This window comes from Chelmon rostratus, chromosome 7 (assembly GCF_017976325.1).
Source record: "Chelmon rostratus isolate fCheRos1 chromosome 7, fCheRos1.pri, whole genome shotgun sequence".
Classification (NCBI taxonomy): Eukaryota; Metazoa; Chordata; class Actinopteri; order Chaetodontiformes; family Chaetodontidae; genus Chelmon; species Chelmon rostratus.
The window spans coordinates 28,672,385-28,693,551 of record NC_055664.1 but is presented as its reverse complement, the minus strand read 5'-3'; the positions used below and the strand labels follow the sequence as shown (position 1 = coordinate 28,693,551).

Here is a 21,167-nt window from a genome sequence, read left to right as displayed (position 1 = left end):
CAAGTATGAAATTTGACACATTAAACATTTATTAAGAAAACGAGTTTCTGTACAAACAGTGACTGAAAACACAAAAGAACAACCTGCAGCTAAAAACAAACATAAGGTGCGTTAAATTTAATACTGACGTCTGTGGAAGCAGCTCAGCGGCACTCCGGCTGCCGTGAAGGTGAATTTTGTCCTCTTTCAGCCTCCGTACAAACAGCCGTTTGCTGGCTGGTCCCGGTTCAGATGCGGTTCAGTTTGTTCCGGGTCATCTGAACCAGCTGCTCGGAGTATTTCTCCAGCAGAGACAACGTCCCAGCGGCCTCGCCGCCGCCCCGCCCGTCTCCGCCCCGCAGCACCGCCTGCAGCTCAGAGTGAACGACATCGAACGCCTCCTGAAGGACGGACGACATCTGAAGACGCGTCTCTGAGCTGTCGACCAAGACGCCGAGCTACAGGAAGGACACAAATCTGTCACTGAAGCTAAAAGTCTGAATATTACAAGAAATGTTGTGAGAGAAAACGTTTTTCATGCTTCACGTGACTAAAGTTGAAGTTTTGCTTTTAAAGCTTTGAAAGACAAATTAACATTCGTTTCTTCTCAATGATTTTTTTCTTGAAACTTTTGGGGAAAAATATTTCACCTTTTTCTTTCTTGACATAATTTATGTCTCAAACGCTGAAGCAGCAGACAGTCGGACAGGAAGTGAGACAGGAAGTTTACCTGTCGGTAAAGGTGCGCGGCTCGTCTCGCTGTCTGTCTCAGCTCGTCTGCGACCTGCTGACACTGCAGCAGACTGACCGACTCTTCATCACCCGAACCTGCAACGACAAACATCCTGTTGATTCGTCTCTTCTTACAGTTTTGACCTGAGGAGGGCGCTACAGCACACAGGAGTGTCTCTGACAGACAGGAGGAGGAGGAGGAGGAGGAGGAGGAAGACTCAGCTCCCACAGACGAGTCTGATGGGAACAAAAACAGGACTGATCGATCAATCGATCAGAAACTCCAACATGTTTGGACAAAAAAAGTCAAAAAATCGTCATATTTGAAAAAGACGTGACATCCTGAGAAACTTTAATCTTTTAAAGAGAAAAAGTCCAAATTTAGAGAAAAAGGTTGGAATATTTAAAGAAAAAAAAAAACTAAATTAAAACAAAAAGTTTTAATTTAAGAAATTAAGAACAACTAAAGTCTAAATTTTACGCGAAAAGTTCCGTAAAGGTTCACGTTTGAAGACAAAAGTTCAGATTTCATAACAGAAAAATAAAAAGCAACATTTTGAGACCTTCTCTGTGGCTCTTACCTGGATCATTCTGGATTCTGGTCTCGGATCCTCCTGGACTGTCCTCCATCCTGGAGGCGGTGCCGCTGCTAATGTCACAGGATGTGGGCGTGTCCGTGGAGGTGGCGGGAGTTTGGATGAGGGTTTGGCTTTGATTGGTCGGCGTCTCCTCCACGCTGCTGACGCTCCACCTCCCGACTTCGCCCGGCGGCATCACCTCGGTGGGCGTGGCCGACGCCTGCGGGCTGGCTGCAGGTACGTCACACTGAGACTTCTGGACGACGCCGCTGGAAGACGACGAGAGGCGGCAGGAAACGTTGGAACAGAACCAGGAAAAGACGTTTTTCTCTGAATACTGAAACCTTCTGTCACAACTCAAACTGTTCAAACCCCCGCCACTAAGAACACACACATAAAACACAACCAGGTGCTACCTGCTGGTCCGGTCCTGGTCGGGGGCGGGAGGCTGGAGGTCCGAGGAGGAGGACAGGCGCTCCTCCTCCTCCTGGAGGGAGGTGGAGAAGGTGGGTGGGTCCTGGCTCAGTTTTGCTCTGGAGCTGGCGGTGGTTCCCAGGTATCCGAGCCGAGGCGCCCCCTGCTGGACTGCAGACGTCATGCTGCTGGTGTGGGCCGCAGTGGTGATGTCTGGTTGGTTAAAAAAAGCAGGTGATCAGACAGTGAGCAGTGAGGACAGACGGATCTCAGGTGATGGTGAACAGGTGAGTGATCTTCAACCGGTTTACACCTGAGCTCTGCTGGTGTCATCAGACAGCAGACCTGCATCATCCAGGTGAGGCATCAAACACCTGCAGCAGCTGCTGGTCTTCGTTCTGATCACAGCAGCAGTAACATTCAGAGGGACCCGAGAAGACGACTGGAGGATGTCTCTACGCTAGCCCGTTAGCTTAGCATAAAGACTGGAACAGCTAGCCTGGCTCTGTCGCAGCATCTCTGACGCTCACTGATGAACATGTTACGTCTGATATGCAGAAACAACCAGTCGTGGTTTCATGAGGTTTATCTACAGACCGTTTCTAGACCAGTAACATCCAGGACTCTCTACCTCAAACTGCTCAGAAGAGAGTCCTGACCCCAGATTGGGACCCTGTTCTTGGGTATTGTCAGACACTGACGATGAAAACAGATTTCAACACGCATGTCCGCGTCTTCTTAAAGGTACAGACACACTGGAGCTCATCGGCTGCGTGCTGCGTGACGGACACGGCGTGGTGAGTTCACAGACCAGTCGCTGTGTCTGAATGTGGAGAATCACGACTTGTGACAGGTGAGAGAGTCAGTGAAGACTGAAGCTGGACTGACGCTTGTTTCAGAAACAGTTCAAACCTCCGACGTCGCAGACTGACGTGGATCTGCAGTGACGAGCTGACAGACCTTCAGCTGCAGGTGAACGTCTTCATCACTTCACCTGCTGCAGAGCTTCCCTGAGTCTGATGATCAGCACGTGAACTCGCCGTGTTCGAGCAGAGTCAGATCTTTACTTCAGCTCTCACCTGCTTCACGTTCAGGACACACAGCTTTGAAGAAATAAAACCCCTTCTGGACAGGCTGCGATCTGAATCCCTGGTCCTGGTTCAAGTCTAGTCTGGAGTCAGAAACCTGGAACAGGAGCCGTCCAATTAAACTGCCAGAGATTCTTCTTCACTTGCAAACTGGTGCCAAAAATATACAGATTTTATTTCCTGACTTTTAATGACATCCCAGGACTTCCAGGACCAGTGAGGACCTGGAGCTGACCCGAACCCACCAACACCGTGACAGAAGACCGTCTGACCCCCGACCTCATGAGTTTACAGCAGAGAGAAAACCCCCCAAAACACCAAAACACCCGAGTGCACACACACACACACACACCTGGCAGCGTTTCTCTGCACTGGACGACCACCACAGTGTGTCGTCGGCGTGTTGTGCGGCGGAGGGGCTGATGGGAAATCATACAGGAAGCTCTACGACGGAGGATTGAGTGGCTGCATCTCACTGTGATCACACACACACACACACACACACACACACACACACACACACACACACACACACACACACACACACACTCACACGGAGTCCGTCAGGGCAGGATATTCCAGGACTTTTTTGGAATGGGGGTTGTAGCAGTTTATGCTTTTATTTTGAAAATCCAGCTCTAGGCTACAAGGTGAGAAGCACGACTCAGAGTTTATTAAAAGAGTGAAAACTGTTGATCGAGAGGAAGAGGAGGAGAAACGTTTCTCAGATTAACTCGCTGACTCATTTGAAAGAGATATAAAGACTTTAAGCAGCTTGGAGAATGTTGATGAACAGAGTCGATATCTGCCATCTGATACTGATAATCAATCAATAAGGAAAACTATTTCACGAACATTCTAACCTTTAAACAAAAATATGGACTGAGTCAGTGCTTTGACTGATCCTCGTGTTTTCCAGTTATTGATTTTGTGTCAGTGTTTAAACGTTCGAGGATTCGTGCTGGTTATTCAGCTGCAGGTGTAGTTTGTCTCCACCTTCAGCACACAGAGCTGCTAAAGCGCTGACTCACCTCCACCGTTAGTGTTTTGTTTCTGAGTCGAGTCCGATGAGGCGACCTCGCTGCTCGACTCCGAGTTCACCTGAAAACAAACATTGATTAAGTCGGTTCTGAATGAACCTTTACTCACCAACAGGTGCATGTGTCAGGTACATAAATCATGTTCAGAAGTAGCTGTCATGATGCTCTGCTGTGTCTCAGGTGTGTTTCAGGTGTGTTTCAGGTGTGTTTATTGCTGCTCTGGTGTGTTTCAGGTGCGTTTCAGGTGTGTTTATTGCTGCTTTGGTGTGTTTCAGGTGTGTTTTCTGTGTTTCAGATGTATTTTCTGTTGCTCTGGTGTGTTTCGTGCTGCTTTGGTGTGTTTCAGGTGTGTTTTCTGTTGCTCTGGTGTGTTTCAGGTGCGTTTCAGGTGTGTTTAGTGCTGCTCTGGTGTGTTTCAGGTGCGTTTCAGGTGTCTTCAGTGCTGCTTTGGTGTGTTTCAGGTGTGTTTTCTGTGTTTCAGATGTATTTTCTGTTGCTCTGGTGTGTTTCAGGTGCGTTTCAGGTGTGTTTATTGCTGCTTTGGTGTGTTTCAGGTGTGTTTTCTGTGTTTCAGATGTATTTTCTGTTGCTCTGGTGTGTTTCGTGCTGCTTTGGTGTGTTTCAGGTGTGTTTTCTGTTGCTCTGGTGTGTTTCAGGTGTGTTTATTGCTGCTTTGGTGTGTTTCAGGTGTGTTTTCTGTGTTTCAGGTGTGTTTAGTGCTGCTCTGGTGTGTTTCAGGTGCGTTTCAGGTGTGTTTAGTGCTGCTCTGGTGTGTTTCAGGTGCGTTTCAGGTGTGTTCAGTGCTGCTCTGGTGTGTTTCAGGTGCGTTTAGTGCTGCTTTGGTGTGTTTCAGGTGTGTTTTTTGTGTTTCAGGTGCGTTTCAGGTGCATTCGTACCGATGTGTTGCTGACGTTGCTCTCCTCTGAGATCCTGGTTGGGATTGAGACAGGAGGCGGAGCTCGGCTCGGCCACGTCCTAAAGACACACGCAGGAGCAGACTGTTATCACCACAGAGACTGACTGACATCAGTACTGACCGCCACAGACTGATCTTCTATTTTTGAACAATCTAAATGGGGAAAATGTTTTTTCACTGTGGCGCTCTGCGTCCTGTGGCCCTGACAGTCCCTGAGGATTGTGGGTACACTGACTTGATTCTGTCCTGGAATCTGGACAGGAAGCGGGTGGAGATGCTGAGTCGAGGGTTCAGGAAGTGCTTTTCCTCCGGAGGCTGTAGAGTCTTCGGGTCCGTGTCGAACTTCTCTGAAAGGTCAAAGGTCACAAACACGTGAAGAGGCACAGTTTAAACACGACGAAGGAATGAGGCTGAAGGGCGTGCGGAGGCTACCGTCGGGCAGACTGGAGGCCAGAGTATCAAAGTGGTTCTTCAGAGAGTTTCTGTCGTCGTCGTCCTCCAGACACAAACTGCCCACAGAGCTGCCCTGACTGAGGGAGTCCGTGTCTGAGGAAGAGGAGAGCAGGTTACCAGGACGCCACGATAACTTTATTATCGTTAATAATAATAATAATAATAATCTGCTCTGACCGGCATCGTGCTGCTGCTCCAGACTTCCTGCTGAGCCTTCAGAGCAGGCCGAGTCTGGACTCAGCTCAGTGCTCCACATTGACTCCGCCCCCTGACCTTTGACCTCCAGCCTGGTCAGAGACTGCCGAGGGTCAGTGACGCCCTCAACGTCAAACTCCCTAAAACAGAAATACTGACCATCAGACACCAATGAGACAGGACTGACTGACTCTCACCTGAACCTCACCTCACCTGTCAGTGGTGGTGTCAGTGGTGTCGGGGTAGAGGATGTAGCTGCTCCTGTCCTCACCTGGATTCTGCAGAACATCACACGTTAACGTCACGATGCATTATGGGAGAACACTTGAAACATCTGTTCGTCTGAATACTGGGATCTCTGGACTGGAAGTCTGCCCCCTACTGGCCCACCAACACCACATCCAGCTGAAGCTTTCACAGAGGCCGTCTGAGCCCCCACCTCACTGAGTCTCACTGAGCTCACCTCCTTCTCCTCCTCTCCATCTTCCTCCTCCTCCACCTCCTCGCCCAGCAGACTGTCCAGACTCTGAGGGTGGAAGTCTTCCTCCTCCTCTTCCTCCTCCTCCATCTGACTCGGGCTGAAGCTGGAGCAGATGATCAGAGGGTCCAGCTGCTCCGCCCACCGACTCCGAACCTGACGAGGCTTGGCGTCTGATTGGACGGCAGCGGAGGCTTCGCCCTGACCCTGCTGAACACACACACAGAAAATCGATGGACGAACGGATTGATCACCTGTGAGCCGATCAGTGACAGTGATGGCGAAGAGGGAACTGACCAGTTTTCTGAACCACATGGGCAGTTTTCCGTTGGTTTGAAGCAGCGGAGGATCTGAAACACAGAAACATGATTCACGCGAGTCGAGGATTCGCTCCACGCGTCCGTCTTTAAAACTGGAGTCAGATTCATCGTACGTGTTCACACACGTGACCAAACAAAGAGCTTCCACCACAAACAGGCGCTACGCTCAGGCGCTTCATCAGGAGACAAACTTCTTCTCTTCCTGTTTCTCTGCTTCGGTTTTACCTGAACACACTCATCTGTGAAAGAATGACAACCTCCTCACTGAGGGAACCTGACCTCAGTCCTCCTCCTCCTCCTCCTCCTCCTCCTCACCTTGAGCTGAGTCCAGTCTGTCTGGAGTTCTGATGCGAGCCTCTTCCTCCTCCTCTTCCTCCATCAGAGGCAGCTGACAGGAGGGTACGGTGATGAAGGTCTCTCTCCTGAAATAACAGCACGATGCTTTATGATGAAGTGACGGACCTCCTCACCATCAGAGCACCTCCCTCCTGCCGAGCTGCTTCATCTCTCACCTGATGTTCTGCTGTTTGCGGCTGCAGGTTTCAGCTGCGGCGGCCGGCCTGAGGCCACGCCTCTTCCTCATGATGCTGGTCATGTGAGAGTCCAACCGCCACACGAACACACAGCTACACACACACACACACATTGAACTGATTTTCAGATTACTCTTTAACAATAAACCTGAGAAACGTGCACCTGTCTGCTGACATCAGCACAGTTTACCTGTCTCCTGACACAGTGATGAGGTGTCTGCAGTCCTGGCTGAACCTCATGCAGGTGACGATCTCTGAGGAAACGAACACAGCGGGTTCAGAAGACACACACACACACACACACACACACACACACACACACACACACACACACACACACACACACACACACACACACACACACACACACACACACACACACACACACACACACACACAGAACAGAACCCAGAAAACAAACCAGCATCACTGGATTGACTGACCGGAGTGTCCGAACAGGGTGGCGACACACTCCCCCGACTCGTAGTCAAAGATGGTGATGTTTTTATCGGAGCAGCTGGTGGCGAAGAACGACCCCGACGGATCCATCTGAACCTGCGGACGACACAAAACATCAGCCAATCACATCACAGAATGAGTCAACAGAGAGATAACAAGAGAATGAGGCTGAGCGACACCCGTTCAGAGGCTGTCAGACCAGGTCTTATCTGGACTCACTGTTAGCTTTGTTTCAGAGTGAAAGTCTTCTCTTTAAGTCGTCGTTACTGATGATCTAAACTCTGAAGTAAAGCTCAGGTGCGTCAGTGCAGCAGGTTCTTATTTAAACAATGAATCCGGTTCTGAAATGCCTCGTTCTAAACGTTCTGTGCTGGAAAACTTTCACACGGCATCATCCTGCTTGGGAACACCTCGGGGTCCTTCAGGATCAGAGGCACCAACTGGATCCATCTCAGTTGTTTCAGAAGGAAGAAGTTTCACTTTGTTTGTTTCGCTCAGTTTCAGTTTCGACAGAAATAAAACGTATGAAGTGTTTGAACCAGGAGACGTTTCATGTCATGAATGAGGACGTGTCCCCGTCCTCACCTTCAGCAGAGCTCCTTCATCGCTGGACGAGCCTTTCAAACACTTCTTCAGCTTCCCGGTTTCCACGTTGTACACCCTAAAAAACAACAAGGGAACAAACTCTGGCGTCAGCTTCAGGCCGCCGCGCTCAGCTGATCATTATCACGCCGTCTTTTTTTTTTTTGTCATTTCTAACCTGATGTTTCGGTCCTGACAGGCGATGGCGACGTGCGTCCTCGACGAGTCCAGGTCCATGTCGTACAGCGTCGTCTTCTCCACCACGTGGTGACTCCTGGAGAACGACAAGCCCTCCGCCGTCTGGACACAACCGACGGGACGCGGCCACGAATCACACGGAGGACAACAGCGAACGTTATCAGCAGCTCGCCGAGTGAAGCTCAAACTGTCCCACAGGACATTTCTGTCTTTCAGAGTGCGTCCACACTGACCTGCTCAGCCGTCTGGAAGTAGATGCTTTTGTCTGCTCCACAGCTCACCATTCGAACCTCTGGACTCTCACCTGAAACACAGGTAGCACAGGTATACATCTTATTATTTGAAATAAAAGACAGTCGAATATAAATATATTTATCTGTATCAGACAACCAATGAGGCAGCAAGACAAACACTAGAGTCCCACTTTGAGACCAGAGTTCATCTTCAGCATCACAGCGCTCTCTGCAGGATGATGACCATGAACGCTGACTGAAAGCTCAGCTCAGGAGTTTGAATTAACTGACCTCATATTTAAAATCAATAATAAGCACGATCACCGCTGCTGGTGTGCAGTGCATGCTGGGAAACGGCTGAGCCCGATGAAACAAGCAGAGACGACGTCAGGTCGGGTGACCTCTGAACGCTCACTTTCAAAAGTAACCGAGTACATCTACTCAAGTACTGTGCTTAAAAGAACAAGTATCTCAAACCTTTACTTCAGTATTTCCATTTTATTTATACTTCATGCTTCTAAAGTAATAAAAGAAATGTTGTACTTTTTAATTAATTGATAATTAATACAAAATAGAATAAACTAATTATGATTCATGATTGCTGCTAAAGATCTGACTTCAACTGAAAAAATGAAAGTCACCCAGCAGTGTGTGTGTGTGTGTATATATAAAATATAAATAAATAATATGAATGACGAACACATTAATGCATCAATAATTATAATCCAGTCGTTCTGCATAATAAAAACTTTTACTTGTACTACTTAATGAATATTTTAATGCCAATACTTTTGTACTTTTATGAAAGTAATGACTTTGATGAATGAAAGAAGATAAACAGTCACTTCAGGGAGTAATTACAGCACGAGTCCACTGAAGATTTCCGATGCACCTGCTTACTGTTTGTCTCTTCTCTGCACTCACTGAAACCCTGCAGGCCTCTACAGGTGGCGTCCTGTTAACCTGCTGCACCTCACCTGTGAACTTGACGGCAGTGATGGAGGCGGAGTGGTCGTTCAGAGTCTGTTCCAGACTGTAGTTCTTCTCCAGGCTGAAGACGTGGATCAGTCGATCCCTGCTGGCCGACGCCAACAGCTTCACACCTGAAACCACAGAGTCGTTCCTCAGGTGAGGCTCTGGCAGTCAGAGACAAACACGTCGTGTCTGACTCACAGTCACACAGGAAGCAGTCAGCTGCTGATCCACCTTCACGTCTGACTGCCAGGAGGACAAACAACACGGCTTTGGATGGTCCAATCAGCCGTCAGGAGACGTTACCATGTGATCACAGCAGCTAACAGTCAGACCTGTCCCGGTGATGACCTTTGACCTAAGCTCTTACCTGTGGATGTGGGAGAGAACGCCAGACACAACACCTCCGAGTCATGAGCCTCAATCTTCACCAGCTCGTCCAGAAACTCCAGACCAAAGATACTGAAGACACACAGACAGACACATCAGTCCACCTCTGTGAGGACCAGGTTTTCCTCCACAGGGTCCGGCCGTGGCGGTCCGGCTCGGTCCCGGCGTGACAACATGTTTCTCTCTTACCGCAGGTTTCCACAGCGGTCTCCAGCTGCCAGGTGTTGTCCATCAGGACTGATCGCCAACACTCTGATCCCAGCCTTCCCATCAGCCCCCGCTGACTCCCCCCTCTCCCCCTCTGCCTGCAGGTGCTGCGTGTTCTCCCCCACATACAAGATCCTCAGCAGGTCCTGAAAGACAGACAGGAAGTGATTTATGACAGCAAAGAAGAAGAGAGGACGTCTACAGGCTGTCTGTTGGTGAGTCCTGGTACACTGGTGTGTATTTGTACTACGAATGTCAGTTTTACTTCGTGTCCTGGAAGAGTGTGTGTCTGTGTGTGTGTGTCTGTGTGTGTGTGTGTGTGTCTGTGTGTGTGTCTGTGTGTGTGTGCGTGTGTGTCTGTGTGTGTGTGTCTGTGTGTGTGTGTGTGTGTGTGTGCGTGCGTGTGCGTGCGTGTCTGTGTGTGTGTGTCTGTGTGTGTGTGCGTGTGTGTCTGTGTGTGTGTGTGTCTGTGTGTGTGTCCGTGTGTGTGTGTCTGTGTGTGTGCGTGTGTGTGTGTCTGTGTCTGTGTGTGTCTGTGTGTGTGTCTGTGTGTGTGTGTGTCTGTGTGTGTCTGTGTGTGTGTGCGTCTGTGTGTGTGTGCGTGTGTGTGTGTCTGTGTCTGTGTGTGTCTGTGTCTGTGTGTGTGTGTGTCTGTGTGTGTGTGTGTGTGTGTGTGTGTGAGTTAACCTACAGACTGACATGCATAACCGGTGAAAAATATTCTTGGTGGTGAACTGGTTGACCGTTTGTACACTAGTTTACTTGTATAACAGTACACTTGTGTACTTGTACACGTGCATGCTGTTGGTCTTACGTTGCTGTAGAGGTTCGTGTGTCTGGCGGGGGGGTCGGCGTGCCACAGTCTGACGGTGTTATCGGACGAGCAGGTGAGGAAGGAGGATGGGGGCAGACAGGCCTGAGATGCGTCTGACAGCTCTGGATACACCTGCAGAGACACACAGCTTCCATTCAGACACTGATCTGGAGTCAGTTCTTCACAGTTCCTGACCTTTAATCCTGCTCAGAATGATCGTACAGAGAAAGATTTATTTCAGCCCCCAGTGGCTCAGACGTTTCCAAACACTTGGTCACATGTTTCTGGCGGCTCCTCACAGTCAGTCTCTGTCGGTCTGTCGGCTCGTTTCCTCCTGACGGAGCCTCAGATGTTCTGTTGGACTGAGGTCAGGACTCCAGCACCTTCACTTTGGGGTCACTGTCCAAGCTTTAACTTCCTGTCTTGAGATGTTGCTTCTTCACGTCCACCAGATTCCTCTTCCTCATGACTCCATCTATTTTTACGAAGTGCAGCAAAGCAGTAAACAACATGATGGCGTCGCTCCGTGCTGCAGGGCCGGATGGTGATCTTCATCATCTTTTTCCTCCAAACACACAGACTGTGTTACTGTGGATGGAGATCAGGTCAAGGTCCTTTGCTGTTCTGGGGTGGATCTGAACTTGTACCTTCATCTCCTTCCACCAGACTTGTGGAGGATCACAGTTTTTCTTCTGAGCTCTCGGCTTCTTTCTTTTGGTTTTTCCATGGTGTCGAGCTGAGCAGCACTGAGTTTGAAGGCCTTAAAATACATCCACAGGTGAACCTCTGATTGACTTTATCAGCCAATCAGAAGCTTCTAAAGCCATGACATCATGTTCTGAAATTTTCAAATCTGTTAAAAAGCACAGTGAACTTTGTCTGACCCACCGGAGCTGGATATGGTGAAGTGCAAGTGAAATAAGACAGTGCTGTAGAATATGATATAATAGAATATACAGAGATAAATGAAGATTTTTTCCTTCTAGTATCTGAAGCTCTTCAGCTGTGGACTTACTTCGACGCTCCACACAGAGCTGCTGTGGTACAGAGCAGAGTACAGCTTCCCCACGTTCCTCATATCTTTAACGTCCCACACATACACACTGTGGTCGTTGTACACGCAGGTCAGGTGTTTGGCGGCGGGGTCGAAGGTCAGAGCCAGCGTGTCGGGGTACTGGGCACCAGGACTGGCGGGTAACAGGCTGCAGTGGAAGCAGACACTGTCAGTAATCACAGTTTTCCCACATGGGTTCTCAGTATTGCAGTTTGTTTGCAGTATTTGTACCCGTGCTGTACGCTCTGGGTGAGGTCGACGCCCAGCCGGTGCGGTCGGTGCAGAGTGCTGATGTACTGCAGGTTGGACGGGCTGAAGACTCTGATCACACCGTCAGCACAACCACAGAAGACGAAGTCTGCACTGACCACCAGACAGCTCGCCGATGACGTCTGTCAACAACATTTGATTTTACAGTTTAACGAGAACAAAGAGATCCTGCTCTGAGGTAACGGCGGCCTGACATCAGGATCAACGACTGTTACACCTGGTGCTTTCACAGAACAGCACGTATTTACCATACGTGGTATTTTTAACATACCTGGTGCTTGATGGCAGTGAAGTTTCAAACGTATGTGATAGTTTATAGCATGTTTTTTTTTTATTTGCAGAGATTCTGTCTCCCCCTTCAGGCAGTGAGAGTAACTACACAAACACCTGACATCGCTCCCAGCTGCTGTAGCTTAACCCTTCAGCTGCAGGTTGATGTCAAACATGTCTTTTAGCCAACAATAGAACGTGTATTTTAGTCATACAGGTGTGTCTTCTATCGTACAGCTGCATCGTTATCATACAGGTGAATAATTCATCTTTTGCCGCACAGGTGGATTCTGTTTCTCACCTTGAGGTTGACCCAGGCCTCCAGCTGTCGGCTGCGGTTAAACAGACACAGCAAGCCGGAGCTGGTGATGCAGTAAGTGTTGCACGCCATGAGGCCACGCCCACACGCCGCCCCACTGAACGTACTGTTCTTATGGTCGCCTAGCAGCCCTGACCGACCAATCAGAGGCACCGTGCTGTTCACCTGCACACAGGGAGACAAATATGTAAAGGAAAAGACCATTCAGACTACTGTGAGATGAGCCGTGATTGGCTGATTCCAGGTCAGGACAGTACCCGTCGTTCTTTAGAGGCATCCAGGTACCAGAACTTGACGTGTCTGTTTCCTGCGGTGACAAAGTAGCTGTTGTCCTGAGAGAAAGAGACGGCGAACACTCTGCTGGACACTTTGTTGGAGGCGATGATCGAACCTTTCTGCTCACAGGAAGGACAAAACATCACACTGCAGTGATTCTGTACAAATATGTTCTCCATTAAATATAGAAGTGGTGCTGGTGTGTTCATGAATGCAGCAGCCATGTGACATTTAACTGTAACTGTAGAGGAGTGAAGAAGGTAACCGGTAACCAAAGCTGTCGTCAAGTAACGTCAAAGGAAAAAGGACAATATTTCACTGAGATACAGCACAAAGCAACGTGGGAAAAAAACAAGTACAAATACCTGAGTAAATGTACTTAGTTACATTCACCACTGTAGTGTGTGTTTGTGTGTCCTCACCCTCCAGTCCCACACACTAACGGTCATGTCGTGTTGGTATCCCACGGAGACGATGTAGCAGCTGTTGGTGGAGAACGCCACACAGGAAACTCCATATTTATGAGACTGAACCTCGGCTACCTGAGCTCCACCCACCTCCCACACCCGCACACAGGGCATGTGACCGCTCTGAAACACACACACACACACACACACACACAGGTTCAGATATAGTACATACACACTTCACCTGCCCCCCCCCAGCATCCACAGAGACAACAACAGACTCAGGTGTGCTCTTACCTCACCAGTGACCAGGTGTTTGCCGTCATGAGAGAAGGCCAGAGCACTGAAGGGTTTCCTGAAACCCAAACACACGACACAGTTAGACACCAGCACCACCAGTCTGTGCATCCCAGTAAGACCCAGTGAGACCAGTGGACCACAACATGTAGTCCCAGTGGTCTGCAGTCTGTGGTGCTGTTCAGGCAGAACCAGCTTCTCATCCATCAAAGGTGAAAAGTATTAATCAAATTTAAATGGAAAGACAATGTAACTCAATACCTAAAGACCAATCTGCCATCTATGAATATAATTAGAACTCTTTATCACTGGACATTAAAAAGATTTAAACTGCTGGTCCAACCGAATCAATGTTAGAAAGATGGATGTACTGCCTAGAGTGCTCTTTCTTTTCCAATCATTACCTGTTGAAATACCTCTCAAACTATTTAATGAGTGGAACAGAATGATCTCCACCTTTATCTGGGGAAGCAGAAACCAAGAGTAAGATTTCAGACGCAGCAGCTTCCTAGAGATAAAGGAGGCTCTCCCACACCTGGAAGATCACTATAAGGCTGCACAATTAAACTTCCTGATCTGCTGGTGTGACTCTGAGTATGATGCCAAATGAAAAAACTTAGAGCTAAGCTGCACAAATATACCTCTGCAATCTGGTGGGGGGGGAATATTCTTAAAAATTACTTGGATATACTGCCAAGATGGATTACAGCCCCCCCTGAAGATCTGGCAACTCAAAGATTTTAAATTTGAAAAAACGCCTGAATTTTACGATGGGGGGGGGCACATGATGCAGACTTTAAACCACCTGTTAGATGGTAGATTTAAACACTGGACAAGCATGGGTACTACTTCATACTGTAAAATATCCTCAAGCAAACATCTCAATACATTCCAACAAGTGACTGACACATACAACCGAGAGCGGGGGGGGGGGGGGGGGGGGGGGGGGGCAAACTTTTTCACTTGTGGGCCACAAAGGGTTCTAAAATTTGACTGGGGGGCCGGACCAGGAGCAGATGGATGGAGTGTTTTGGTAATCCACCTCATAAGAGAAAATAAAATATCATGGGATATGTAGAAAACATGTAATTTAATTTCAATTATAACTAAATATCTTTGAAGTCCCACAGAACTGAGCGGTTTATTGAAATGACTCTGAAAACACTGAAAATTAAATGAATAAAATAGTTTTTATTATTTTAAAGAACTGAAAGTTGTGTTATCCTTCAGGACATCATCATCATCAGTCTCCTCCTGACTGTCTTTATTTAACAAACGGTAGGAGATGCAGGTCTACTTGTCCTCTCCTTCTATTCAATCATCCCTAAAGCCAAAACTCAACAACGAGCAGCGCGAGGACGGACAGTGACAACGAGCCAGAATGTGGAGCGCGTTATATTTGATCGAGTTATATTTGATCGCGTTATATTTGATCGCGTTATATTTGATCGTGTTATATTTGATCGCGCTGCATTTGCGCACTTGGTTTTGAGAACGTGCACCTGAGCATCACATGTGTGCATCCCTGAACAGACAGGACATGTAACATGTCAGGCTGATTGAAGAAATTATTTTCAGATGCATTTTTTACAGAACACAACGGAGAAACGTCCTTTTAATTTCAGGGGAACAGTGTTGTTGTGTCCCTTTTTATCCAGCGCATCAAAGTCTGGAGTCAGTTTTCTTGCTGTATCATCGTCTTTAAACACCGCCACAGTCTCTTGGCATATCAGGACATCCTCTGTCCACTTTTCTTTTCTTAGCTCCGCTCATCTTTACAGAAGGGCTGAGTGTCGAAGAGTAAAGAGCACACGTGGAGTAATACGCCGCACCTCAACACAGCTCAATGTATCTAGAGTGCGCCATCTATTGGGAAAAAGGCAGAATTGCAGGGAAATAAAACATTAACAGGATTTATTTATATAATTTCTTCAAGTTTGGCGGGCCGGATTAAAATTTGTAACGGGCCGCATATGGCCCTCGGGCCATGGTTTGCCCATGCCTGACCTAGAGCAGCAAGACCTTTTCAGGTACCTACAGATGAGACACTACTCTGATAAAACAATTAAATGAATCTTATTAATATATTTATAGATGCATGTAAAGGTAATGTTAAGAGGAAATTAATATCACAGATTTGCTCAGCCTTCCAACAGGAAAGGGGCCCTCCACCATGTCTATAAAATCAAGGTGGGAAAAAGAAGCTAATATAGCATGAAGTGAGGACGCCTGGTTAAACAAGACACAGTGCACCGCTTCCAGCTCGGGGCTATGGAGGGAATTCACCTGGAAGAACAATGTAAGGTTTTTCATAACCCCCAAAATCAAACAATCCTGAAGTGATAAGCCTGAACACGGTCAATGCTGGAGGTTTTGTGGTCACTTCCATATATTTTGGGATTGCCCGAGCATTTCACAGTACTGACAGAGATCAGCTCAATGATGCACCTGAACCAGACTTTAACTTTGATGTAATTCACCCGGGAAACTTCTTCACTGACAAAGTGTGATAGATATTTACTGCAAATACTACTAGCGGGGGGCAAAAAAGCAATAACAAAAAATGAGTAAAGATATTCAAAGAGTCACAGAGTGGATGGAAAGAATTCAGAATATATCTTTTGTTCTGAGACATGCGACTCAAAAAGGTGAAAGGTGTTGGAGAAAATGGAAATCTCCTGAATACCACATGATTACAGTTATTATTGTCACTGAGTGGTTTATTGATCATTTCTGAACTGTGTGAGAGTGGACGGGTGTGTCCTGGAACAAGGAATCACCAAATGAACTTTGACCTATGAATACATGGAAGACTGAAGAAAGACCTGGAGGATCGATGTTTTGCAATGATCTGGGACACTGGGAACCTCGGCCTGGCCAGTATGGTGTTACAATGTGAAGGCTAATATTCCGTCTATATGTTGTTCTGTTTGACATGAAGAATAAAAATAATAAAAAATTTAAAAAAGTCAAAGGTGAAAAGTACGGAATCGGTTTCGGGTGTAAAATATCTGTCGAGTTCCCATCAAAACCTTCAGCAACATAAAAAAGCGAGACTGGTTCCAACAATTAACTCACAGGTTTAAATTAGATTAGATCAGATTTATTGATCTCACAACGGAGAAACTCACTTTTGTTAATTTAACTTCTGATTAAGGTTAACTGATGAAGCCGAGTGTAGAAAACAATCAGGAAGCAGCTGCTCACGTTTAGCCCCCGCTGACGTCCCCGTCATAAATCTGCAGCACAAACCCTAAAACTACTGTCAATCAAACTGTGGAGCCTCCTGTTCACTCCTTCAGTCTCTCTACTTTGTGGGGTTGTACCTAAAATGACAGTCTTAAGTTGGATATTAAAAACCAAAAATCAGTGACCCCATTAATTCACCAGGACTGTTCAGCTCTGACAGCTGTGGGGGGGGGGGGGGTGGGGTTAATAAGGTTTGGAGGATGTGTCTTTTTTTAAGGACATAAACAAGGCCAGAAAGGTGAGAACTCCCATGAAAGTGCAGGATTTTAGTCACATGTTCGGCGGGCAGGTGGGGGTGATCTACCTGGACGTGTTGATGATGTGACTCTGCTTGTTCTTCTTCGGGTGAAGCAGCACGATGACGCACCTGAAGCACAAACACAGCCAGGTTTCGCTCACATGAAATCACAGCAGATTCAACTCGAACATGAAAAGTTTGCTATTCTGTCATGTTTATACTGAGCCTGACGAAGAGGAGCATGCTGGGAAAATATATGAGTGTCAGCTTTGAAGAGAGCGTCTCCGATCACTGATGATTTAAAGACAAGCCCTCGAATTCTCTCTGTCATCACACCGAGCAACGCATCCAAACACCAGACTGGGGTGTTCTTTTGGGGGCGTTGCCCTTTCATACAGGTGAGTCGGGGGGGCGAGGCTTACCCTGCAGGATAGGCAATGAGCCCAGAGTTGGGGTCAGAGGTCAAACCGCTGCCACTGGCTGTGCTGATACCCAAAACTTTCTCCAGACTCACCTGAAACAAAACACACACACACACACACACACACACACACACACACACACACACACACACACACACACACACACACACACACACACACACACACACACACACACACACACACACACACACACACACACACATTCAAAAATCTCCCAGTTTCACAAAGTGTTTCTTCCTGAGCAGAAGTGAAAACAGGTTCTCAGCTGCGTTCAGCTGGGTTTCCAGTTTCTATCAACATTTACAGTGACTCTATTGTTAGAAGACAGAACGTCTCCAGATTTGTTCATGTAGGGACATTTGAGATATTTTTGTACTTATTCCTCCTCAGCTTTTTAATATTACATCATGGGACAGTTTTGAATGAATTTCTGCTATTTTACAACTGAATGTCTCCACTGTCGTCATCTGCTGCATTTGGAGGCCACTGAGCTCCTTCATCCTTCAAAAGGCAATAACACAGCCAAGCTGGCCGAACCCATGGCCAAGACCAGCAGGCTGAGAAACTCAACACTGCATGCAGCAGTCAGGCACTTAGACTGAAAAAAGAAAAAACAGAACAATATTATAGCATGGCCACCATGACTGCTAACTGCCCTGATATATTCCAGAAATATTTCACTTATCTATTTATGTTTCTTAATTTTGAAATTGTTGTGAAATTTCTTTTTCCAATGTTTTTCTTGTAAAGTTCTGCGTTTTTTCAGTGGAGCCAGCATGAATGAATAAAACCAAACCAAACCAAACCAAACCAACACATATCTCAGGTCTTTAGAAACCCACAGTCATGTTATAACGTTTGCACTACACAAACTCCCGTCTCCAGCCTTTTACTTTAGGGCGTTCCATTCCCTAACCCAGAGTCGAACCACGCTGCGTTAATTTGCATTTCCATCACCAGCAGAAACTCTCCAAGTTCTGCGATTCACGCCTGAGGTGAGCGGCTCCGGAGTCGCGTCAGAGCGCATTCGACCGGCTTCAAGCAGGCCGCAGTGACGTCAGACGGGCTTCGTCGTCATTCGGCACCATTTTTAAACAGCTTCCTCTGCCATTGGCAGACACAGCAGACACGTCATCAGTTTCAATCACGTCGCCTCCATTGTTACAGCACAATCATAACAGTGTGAAAATCCACGATGATACGAAGCTGGAACCAACTGCTGCACAGCGCACGCAGACGAGAGCGTCCACAGTGACAGCACACCTTCAAGCAGGCAGGTAGACCGGCTGTGATGATCCAATCCCTGCCGAGTCAAACCGAGTCAAGCCAGGCCTGCGTGCAGTATGTGTGTGTGTGAAAAGGGGGGGAGAAAAGAACAGCCCACAGTGCATCGCCCACACACGGCTTCCTACAACACGCTGTCTGGTGTCCTGTAGTCACTAGTCTGTGATCGTCTGTTGTGCCTGAAGGTTTGGATTCAGGAAGCTTCTCCAACACAAACAAAGTACATTTAAAACCTGGCTTTCATCCAACAGCAGCACTTTAAGAGCTGCAGCGACTCTGAAACAACAGACGGCTGAAGCAGAGGCTTTCACGTCATGTGATGTGATTCACTGTTACACAGCCAATATGAACGTGTTTCACACAACGATGATACTAACTGTGATGCCACGGGCTGAATGACAAACATGCAGAAAAAATATTGAGAATATGGCATAAAGGAACAGATCAGCTGCCGCTCACAACAATTAAATGAAAACTGTGATTGATTTGTGCCTGAACACCAACCAGCAATATTTCCATGATCATTTATATTGATTAATGACCTTTAAAATCTAAACTAAAATAAAGGGCTTGGCCGGGGAGGCCTGATGCATGTTTGCTCTGGCTATGGGGCTGTGAGGAGTCCTCCAACACAAAAATAAAGACAATAACACGTTTTTAAACACGTCAATTAGAATAAAACCACTCCTAAATAAAACGGACATTAAAAATGGACTCCTTTGATGATGACAGGGCTACAGGTGGACAGACAGTGAACAGGTGTGTTTTATATCTCACTTTAACATCGTGCCTGTATTTGATGTCTGTTGGTGTTTTATTTTAAACCTGTGACATCTGATCCAGAATGTGCTGTTTAAATTTGCTGTCAGTGGCCACAGACAGACGGTTAACAGATGTAACACCGCTGCCCTGTTGCTTCTTGTTGTGTCTTAGCATTAGCTTGTTGCTATGAGAAGTTAGCAACACGACTTTAACGTCGCAGTGATTCAGCTACATGTCGTTTATTCAGAGCTTCAAACATTCACACATGTGGAGTTTGAGTAGATTCTGTATGTTTTCTTCTGTTACGTTTCGGTCACAGTTCGTCTTTAAACTTGTTGAAAACTTTGAGCTCTTCGTTAAAACTCCCTGAAACTCCAGCCGAGCTAACAGTTAGCTCCTTTAGCATCGGAGCAGACCGTAACGTTACCCGGCTGCTGAAGGTCTTCTTCTGCTGGCTCGATCGGCTCTTCCTCCCCGCCGGTTGCCTCCTCTTTGCGGTGTTAACTGAACCGCAGTCCGCTCCCTCTGCCATGATAACCGACTCGCTTTAACGTCAGTACAGATAGAAACTACACCGTGTGAACACCGCAGTGTTCGGCCATAAAAGCCCGCTGATGTGAACCGGGAGCAGCTCGGTTTATCAAAACTCTTCACCGATGATAATGACAGAGGATTAGCTTAGCTTCATGCTAACTGCCACTAAAGGAAACTTGACACTTCTCTCTGCAGCGGGAGTCTGATTCAAACTAAGCCCCGCCCATCCGTTCAGCAACCATCCAATGGACAGAGATAGTCCCGCCCTCTGTCCCCCAAGCAACCAATAGACAACCCATATCCCGGCCGTTGCCCGCTAACTAACCAATCAATTTCGATATTACTTCGGCGACCCCCAGGTGCTCAGAATCACAATCAGCTTTATTAAAAGTGTGTGAACAGAAGGACTGAGCGCTTGGCTGTATGAGAAGCCTGCGGTGAAACTGAAGTGAACTGTCCCCCCTCATATCTCTGTATCACGGTCAAAGCAGGCGCCTGTCAGGTGGGAGGCGGCTGGATGATGCATTATGAAGGTCTTACCTGAGGAGAGGCCATGAAATCCTACATCTACCTGAGCACACCGCAGACAGAAGGCTGCAATTTATCCAGCTGCGGGGACCTGATGAACAGTGTTGCCAGATTGGTTTGATGTTTTCAAACTCAGAATTACTCAGAATCCGCCCAAACTGATGAAAAAGATGTTGTCTGTAATAAACAATATGAATTAATTTCTAAACAACAGCAACAGCATTGTGGTTCATCACAATATTCAAAATGAAGAATAAAACAGTTCTTGTGTTCACAGGTGCGCTGGAGTGCAGGTAGGAGGTCAGACCTGCGTCATCCAATGCAGCTAAAAAACTATTTCTGCCTCTGCCTCGGTAAGAAAGAACAGGAGGCAGCTCGGATAACAAAAATAAAAACTGACAGCGTGCCACTCATGTGGAGAGGCCGTTTTACCAGGCACAGTGCAAGCCTTTGATTCTGCTGCAGAAATCATTTACACTAATGCAGATCTCATCCTGGTTTTGAAACATTTAGAAGACCAGTGTGAAGGATTCAGTGAAAGTAGTGAGATTAAAGATTGTAACCAACTGAACACCCCTCACCACATCCCCCATTTCCAAACGTGTAGGAGAAGCTTAATTGCTAATGTCCCTTCCAGAGCCAGTGTTTGGTTTGT

General features: G+C 47.2%; 1 protein-coding gene across 5 annotated transcripts; it reads right to left on the bottom strand.

The window, feature by feature from the left end:
• Positions 1-6: 6 nt before the first annotated feature.
• Positions 7-20,138, bottom strand: wdr62 (WD repeat domain 62). 5 transcript variants are annotated; one of them, XM_041941498.1, is made up of 33 exons: positions 19,878-20,138; positions 17,384-17,475; positions 17,028-17,090; positions 13,475-13,532; positions 13,193-13,360; positions 12,752-12,889; positions 12,477-12,659; positions 11,867-12,027; positions 11,597-11,783; positions 10,582-10,713; positions 9,750-9,913; positions 9,541-9,632; positions 9,176-9,301; positions 8,199-8,269; positions 7,946-8,067; positions 7,771-7,846; positions 7,170-7,281; positions 6,917-6,980; positions 6,706-6,819; positions 6,509-6,615; positions 6,171-6,223; positions 5,859-6,083; positions 5,609-5,673; positions 5,378-5,535; positions 5,180-5,293; positions 4,983-5,094; positions 4,728-4,806; positions 3,823-3,892; positions 3,144-3,266; positions 1,706-1,916; positions 1,293-1,558; positions 710-807; positions 7-437 (listed from the first exon to the last, which is right to left on the bottom strand). In XM_041941498.1, the coding sequence occupies exons 1-33, from the start codon at positions 19,980-19,982 to the stop codon at positions 228-230; spliced, it is 4,119 nt and encodes a 1,372-aa protein (XP_041797432.1). In that variant the 5' UTR covers positions 19,983-20,138; the 3' UTR covers positions 7-227. The 5 variants fall into 5 exon arrangements, with proteins under 5 accessions (XP_041797432.1, XP_041797430.1, XP_041797431.1 ...); XM_041941496.1 differs by having other exon boundaries at positions 17,384-20,138; XM_041941497.1 differs by having other exon boundaries at positions 5,859-6,080; positions 17,384-20,138.
• Positions 20,139-21,167: the final 1,029 nt, after the last annotated feature.